Source organism: Pagrus pagrus (genome assembly GCF_965226575.1).
Source record: "Pagrus pagrus genome assembly, chromosome: 5".
NCBI classification, from domain to species: domain Eukaryota; kingdom Metazoa; phylum Chordata; class Actinopteri; order Spariformes; family Sparidae; genus Pagrus; species Pagrus pagrus.
Window position 1 is genome coordinate 14,376,711 of NC_140189.1, and position 7,900 is coordinate 14,384,610.

General features: G+C 40.4%; 1 protein-coding gene across 5 annotated transcripts in view; it reads left to right on the forward strand.

Annotated features, from left to right (window-relative positions):
- The window catches only part of il1rapl2 (interleukin 1 receptor accessory protein-like 2), a 428,930-nt gene that overhangs the window by 418,417 nt on the left and 2,613 nt on the right, over positions 1-7,900 (forward strand). For all 5 annotated transcript variants that reach the window (XM_084352205.1, XM_084352207.1, XM_084352206.1 and 2 more), the window contains 5 exons: positions 3,380-3,525; positions 3,637-3,714; positions 3,799-3,915; positions 6,803-6,925; positions 7,652-7,891. In XM_084352205.1, the coding sequence (XP_084208331.1) occupies positions 3,380-3,525; positions 3,637-3,714; positions 3,799-3,915; positions 6,803-6,925; positions 7,652-7,891 (704 nt within the window). The remainder of the gene's footprint in view (positions 1-3,379; positions 3,526-3,636; positions 3,715-3,798; positions 3,916-6,802; positions 6,926-7,651; positions 7,892-7,900) is intronic.

Sequence of the window (7,900 nt, forward strand, 5' to 3'; positions counted from 1 at the left end):
TTTCATTTGCATAGGTGTAGTTTAAATGGGTGTGAAACAACTAGAAATAAAAAATCATTTTGCTGGCCGGATTATATTATATTTTATCAGGTCGAGATACTGTGACAATGCCATAAAAAAGCCAATCAGTGTGATTTTGGATATACTGGAACAAAATTACATCACACAAACAGACCGCAGGACAACCCTGCAGGAAATTGCCACAATGCCTGATTCTGTCTGAGTCTGTCTGATTCTGTCTGAATAAGGCCAGAGAAAACATGACTCTGTGCTTCAGGAGAGTGAATATGTAATAAACCTGCTCAATGCTTTAAAAACACTATGAAACACCTTCAGTAGTCTCTGAGGTACCTGGTTAATTCAACTGAAGCGTCAAACTAATGCATGGAGTAAAACATAGGACCATCCCCCTGTGTGTTAGCATATTGTAATCAAAATCACATTTCAATGTTTCAATGAATGTAGTTTCTAAAATAACTTTATAATGTGTCCAAAACATAACAAACTAATGTGTGTTCTTTGCCTTATTTAACATTTTCTCCTGAAATACACATTTTTAATTTATTTAAAAATGGCTCATAATGAATTGCCATGCTCTACATAGTCTGCCCTCGGCCAAAATTATGCCTCCACCAACCAACACACAGTCGAGACAAACACACACAACACCGCCTCCTGAAAACAGATGAGAAAGTCATATTTCATCTAAAAATGAGGCTTCCTCTCTGTGGCCTGAAAACATCCTCGAAACAAATGTCCACTGTGCGTAACTACACACATACTAAGCTGCATATGAACTAAAGGTTACGTAGTGTGAAAAAACACACTGAATGAGTGAATCACAGCAGAGAGAGGTGCCTTCTCAGTGCTTACCAAAGCCATTGACAGAGCAACACGGCGATGCGACCTAAAATACACCATTCAATTACCCACACCATTAGCCCTCCGAAATTAACAAGAGAGCGAGAAATAAACAACTGGGACAGAAAGAGGTGGGGACGGGGTCATTGGTTTGTGTTATTTCATTAATTGATTTACGTAATCCTCAAAAATGTGGAGCGGGAAGAGGAAGTGAAGGGCAGGAGAGACGATGGGAGGTTAGGTGTAGAGGAAAAGAGAGCAAGAGATGAAGAGAGATGGGAAATTAAACCAGAGAAAGAAAGAAAAGACTGAAATGTGGGATGTTCTGTACTATTTGTGCCCCTCAAATTGAGCGTGAAATTGCAATGTGTTGCTGGAGAGTCTCTGTCATTAATTTAGTTAGCAAGTGAAGAGATGGCGGAGGGAGAGAGAGAGAGAGAGAGAGAGTCTGTTGTTCACAGAACAGTTTTCATACATTGTCAGTAACTACAAATTTGAGAAATAATGGCCAATTTCAGTGACACACGTTGGAAAAAGAAAAAAAAAGGGTGTCACAAACAAGTAACTGGAAATAAGACTGGGAAAGTAAGTTTCAACGGGCTCGTTATGAAGCAACAGCACCACAGTGAGGATATAAAAGTAGTAGCTCTAACACACATTTGCTCACTTTTCGCATCTCATCATATCCTCGAGTTCACATTTTCCTCCCTAAGTTGGAAGTAAAGCTGATGGTGGTGCATCAGCACAACTCTGATCTCCAATTTGGAGCTGACTGCACTGTGTCGTGTCACAGCCAAAACTCTTGCACAAGCATTTCTGTCACTCTGCTCTATACTCCTGTCAGTCACTCCAGTCATTTGTAGAAAAATGAGTTGAAGGATGCCACCAGCAGAAAGAAGGCAGACACTATATAGGCAGCTTTTCCTAGATTATGTTGTGGGAATTCAATTTTTACTGCTCCTTCTTCTGGAGCTCTTGTTTCTTTTCCTGCAATCCACAATAAATAAAACACTTTTATATGTTTTTGTTATTTTTGGGAAACAACTGACTATAGGGATAGTGCAACATTTTGAAAGATATATCTAGTCGCTTTCCTTCCAAGTCAGACGGAGGAAATTGATTCCACTCTCATGTATCATATCTGAGGCAATTAGCCTAGCTTAGCCCAATGACTTAAAAAAACAGCCTGTTTTTCACCTGGAGTTCATATATATGGCAACAAGCACCTCTAATGCTTAATAATTATCTGCCATATTTCCCAACATGTTAAGCTATTTCTTGAAAAAGACCCCAACCAAAGCTGGTCAAATATGCTACCTAGGTCCAATATTGTAGAAAGTGAGATTTCCTGTCTGTTTTTCATAAAGCAAGTGCCAACGGTGCCTTCAAACGAGGAATTCAGTCATTGTGATGTCACAACTATACAGTCACCTACCACAGCACGGCCTTGGTTGCAAAGGAAAACCAGAGCTGATGCTGAAACACGGTGGACGAGAGTTGACAAATCAGAGCAGGCTGGGCTTTTTGGGAGGGGGGGCCTTAAAGAGGCAGGCATTAAAACAGAGCTTTCCGACGGAGGATAAATAGAGGTGCGACAGCAATGGACAGTATTAGAAACTGTTTTGTTTCAGTTTTTTTTTTAAAGAATAAAGCAGTTGAAACATTTTCTTTTAGACACCCAAAATACAAGTATGAACCTGAAAATGTAGTGTATCACCGGAAGTTAGAAACAAAGGTTTTTTTTGGATCAAACTAAGGTTGGAGAAAGAGTTACATTTTGAGACATCTTTTCTTTTTTACCAAAATGTGATGAGAAGATTGATATCAACTCAAATGTGTGTGTATTTAAGAAAGAGTTCAAGGTAAGATGTGTAAGGCAAGCTTATCAAATCCACCTTGCAACAACCCTAAAGCTGTCGTACTTGCACAAAGTACCAAACGTGGTAACTTCACAGTCCACTGCACCCAGCTGTTGCTTGCCAGGAAGTAGTTATAACGAGTAACTCCATCCATAACCACAAATTGTTATTTTTAATGACTCTGTACATACAGATTAAACAAATGAGACATGAGGTGTTGCTTAGTCAGCTTTAAAGTGGTCTGTTCTTGCAGTTTAGACAAAGCTCGGCCACCTTAGCTTTTATGCTAAGCTAGGCATCCACATTCGGACTCCAGCTCCTTGATTGACACACAGACATTGATGGTTGATATCAATCTCATGTTTACGAAGGGCTCATAAAAAAACAAAAAACAAATGTGATATAAATACCATAGCATGGATAAGCTGTTTTTTTGTTTGTTTTTTTGCCTCACACCAGTGACTGACACGTCTGGGTCATGCCATCTTGTTTGACATGCACTGTCAAACACCGCCAACACACTGCCCTCGTATGATCCACAATTCCCACTCTGAAACTATATATAGATATATAAATACACATTTCTAACACGTAAATTACAAGACACCAACCACATTTTGATCTTGACTTGACCATGTGTCCTTGTGTGTCTTTCCCAGCCTACATCGAGGACTTGGCTCGTAGCGTGGAACAGAGCAGACGTCTGATCATCGTTTTGACTCCTGAGTTTGTCGCCAAGAGAGGGTGGAGCATTTTCCAGATAGAGACACGCCTCCACTCCATGCTGGTTACCGGGGAGATCAAGGTAGGACTTGGGAAGTAGAAAGGAAATACTTAAATCTGACTGATTACATTATTACATGCTCAAGGAAGTTGTGAAGTGCCTCTACAAACACTTCTACCTTTGTGTGTCCAGGTGATCATGATAGAGTGTGCAGACCTCAAGAATGTCATCAACTACCAAGAGGTGGAGGCACTTAAACATACAATCAAGGTACACAGAGGGAGGGGAACAAGGATGTGATTAGACAGCAGGAGGGTGAAGAAATGCAACAACTTAAAAATCTCTTCTCTGCAGGTTTTATCCATCATCAAGTGGAGGGGTCCTAAGAGCAATGAGCTGTCATCTAAGTTTTGGAAACAGGTGGTCTACGACATGCCTGCTAAACGCAGAGAGACATTGTCCAGACGCCAGGTATGCTGCCTTTAACTTAGATCAAAAAAAATGTTTTTACCTCCACCAAGGAGGTTATGTTTCGTTAGTTTGTTGGTTTGTTGGTCGATTGGGTGGATTGTCAGCAGGATTACTCAAAAACTACTGAATAGATTTCCGCAAAACTTGGATGGAGGATGGATCTCAGCCCAGAATAGACCCCATTAAATTTTGGTGCAGATCCGGATAAAGGGACAGATCCGGGATTTTTTTCTCACTCTCTATAACGTTGTGATACAGGGCGTCTTTCCAAAAATTCCTGAATAAAATCAGGCGTATCTATGAGTGAGTCCACATTTATACAAATATAAGATTATGATTCCATCACCACTGTTTAGTTGTCCTAGTGGTTGACTGTTACAGATCTAGTGAGCTTTAATTATTGTAATTTGTAGTAGTTTGATGTTGGATTAGGTTTCATTAAATTAAAGGGGACACATACAATAGCTGCCAAAAGAAATACTAAAGTAGGAAAGTGCAATTTTACTTTACTGGCATAAAATAAAAAATAAAAAATTGAAACCCTTTTCCTTCAACTCATGCATCATACATCTTGTGTATAGCCACAGGTATAAGGGCAGACAACATTATCTTCATGGCATGTCCAGGAGACAAGGAAAAAATAGCAGCAGAAATGTAGTCTGCATATTTCTGTATGCTCCCCCTGGGGTGCATACATTCACAACAGCCAGATGGCCTTTGAAATGTCGGCTAAATACAGGTAATGTATGAAAATTGGAGTCACAATGGGGAAGAATGCGTACGTGTTTACCATGTGTTAACACCTCAGGTGGTGTGTGCCCTGATTAGCAAGGAGACGTTGTCACGCTGCTTGCTACTGGAAAATAATCACGGAGAAACACACAGTGAACTATATAGCTGCAACAGATGGGACAGAATCATCTTAATGTCCTCCGGTGTCTTAACAATTCATGTCGTAGGATTTGGACAGTGATAATAAGTATGAGTATAGTCACATGAAAAGTGATCGTTTAAGCATGTTTATTGAACAGTTCAAATTCTAAAATGTTTACTGCTTTAGTTTCATTCATTAGTCCAGCTCAGAATAGTACCAGTCAAAGCCAAAAAAATCAAGCCTTTATGAGTTAGGGTAGAGATACGTTGACATCTAATAGTCTGCAGTTAACACGCTTAGACAGCCGGATATAATGAAGCACAATGACGCAGAGAAATGGTGAAATGCATCTTCAGTTTATGGGCTAAGAAACACACGTCCTAACTTCTGCAAAACTTCTGCTTCATTGCACAAGAACGCTGCAGAATTAAAGCCATCCATCATGCTCAGCAATATACACTGAATGGAAATCAGGTGTGTTTTGACCCCTGCACCACCTCCTCCAACGTAAGGATGACATTTTGTGGACTGCCTGAATCCATGTGGCTTTTCGTAACCTAATTCACTTGGAATTGGGACAGTGTCATCCCAAATGAGCCAAATACATAAATGCAACAAAGTGAACTTCTGCAAAATGTTTCAGGGGCCATAAGACGTGTGGCAACAGTTGCACTTCAAGTGAAATGTGTATCTAGAATACCTGTCAAGAAATGCACACTATTAAATTAAAATCCTGCACCGGGAATTTAGACCTAACCTACATTATAGTAATTAAATCCAGTTGAAAGATGAGGCTATACGGTGTTATTCTATATAACTGTCCAGTAAGACAGTACATCCCAAATGTGCAATGTGCTTGACTTGTCATATCCTGTCTGGGGTACACAGCCACAAAACCCTTACTCCTACTGAATATATACATTTTTAAAAATGCATAGCTCAATTTTAATAAAGTGGCAATCTCGAAGATTTTCAGAAGCGGCAATTGCAGGTGTATTTTTGGACCTCACTGCTTCCCAGAGATCCAGTGTCGCCTGTGTGGCGTCAGTCAGTTGGCAGTTGGCAGCTCTGCCTCTATAACATTTCATTCCATTCATTCCTCCATTTCATCGTCCGCTGTTCTCGGTCTTTCTTTGTTTGTTCGCCCATGACCATTAACTGTAACGTTAACCGTTTACTCCCAACACTAGCAGAGTCCAGGAAAAACAAAACTGTCATGTCGCATCCAAACCACCTACTCTCTCTGGCTGACCAACCACTGCTGGGTGAACGCGTCGGTAACTGTGCGCCGCTTGAGATGTTTTCCGGGAAAGTCGCCACCGACACCCAGTGTACATCTTTGGTATTATAGCAAATGGCAAAGGGCTTTCATCTGTGGGCCATAGACTCAATCGTCATTGTGTTACCTCATTCTGCGATAGATGGTGACTTAACATATTTATTTACATGAAAATCTTCGAGATAATTACTTTAAATTTATAATCTCCCAAAATTCCTCAGCACTGTACTTTTTATCGAATGTTACTCAAGCAAGAGAAAGTTGTGTGTGTTTTTTGTTTGGGACTATTTTTAGCCATGGTTGATACACAAGCTGTGCTCTAGTAAGTTTTTACAGGATGGCAACTGCAGGGTGGTGTATGAGATTTTGTCTGAAGACAGATGTCACCCAGAGCAACAGTATCAATAATTTGTGTTTTTAACAGCTTTTGGAGAATACTGGAGCTCTGTGGCACAGAGGTTTAAAAATATACAGTAAGGCTTTGGTAACAATGACTAGTTGTTAGGATAAAAAAAAGTAAAGTTATATAAATTATATAAATAATATAATATATATAATTATTTATATAAATAAAATACAATATTACTATTATTTTTCAACAAAACATGTGTATTCTAACACTTTTCCTTATCGCTGGGATATTTTCTCCATTACGATGAAATGTCCTTGACTGCTCGAACATTTCTATAAATCTGCACAGAGAAAGCTTTATATCTGTGTTTCTATGGTAACAGGTGATGGACTCCGGTGAACAGGGCCTCTTTGGTGACCTACAGACCACCGTCTCCACCATTGCCATGACAACCACCTCTGCCTCCCTGGCGCCCCCTAATGACAGTCGGCATGGACATCATCAGGTCAGCCATTACATGTGACTGAAGTTGTTACTCAAGACTTATTTTTAGACAGAATCATTTCAGTTCCTAACTGATCCAGAAATATTATAGGCTAACAAACTCTCCTTAGGGCTGGTGTTTCATGTTAACAATACACTGCAGTCAAACGTAGACTTCGAGTCACGCAAGAAATTATAATATGTCTGCAGCCAATGTAAAAAAAAAAAGTCACCTCATCTGCTGTGTATCTGAAAATGAAAAGGAAATGTAATGGCAAATAGGCAGGCTAGTGGCATGTAACCCGAAATATAAAGGTAACAATGAAACACGAGCTGGCTTTTAGTCCAACTACATTTTAAAGAGACCAATTAAGTGCCTCTGAATAGAAAAGACTGTCTGCTTAATTACTGTGATGGGCCAAGGTATGGGTCTCATCAGACAGGGGATCCTAGTGCAGCTACACTAGCAGTACTGCCTACATTTCTGCCTCTGTCTGAAACTAAAGAGATCCAGATTCGACTGGGACTAAATTTGAGGAAGTTTTTTTTTTCTCACTCTGGGTCCCTGCTTCATTCTTTTTACCCTGAGTTCATGTTTTTGCAGTTGCAAGTATTCACAGTTCATCCAGGAATTAAAGTAAAGTGCAAAAGTCTCCTCAGAATGTCGGCATTAAGAACAGTTTAGAATAAACTAGAATAATACTTTAGGTGATAAAAGTTAACAGGAAGTCATGTTATTTCACCACAGGTTGCACTGGCCACAGAGATCCCTGACTACAACCAGATGACCTTGCCACTGGGAGGCGGTCACGGTGCTACAGCAGCCCAAATGAGGCATTTCTGCCGCAGCTACGAGTTCCAGCTTCCCACACAGCCTTCCTCCATGTCGCCTCCTCTCCCACCACCCTCCACCGTGCAGTTCTCTACTCTGGGCCCCGGAGGACGCCATGTTTATTGCAACATCCCTATGACACTGCTGAATGGACAGGTGGGAGAA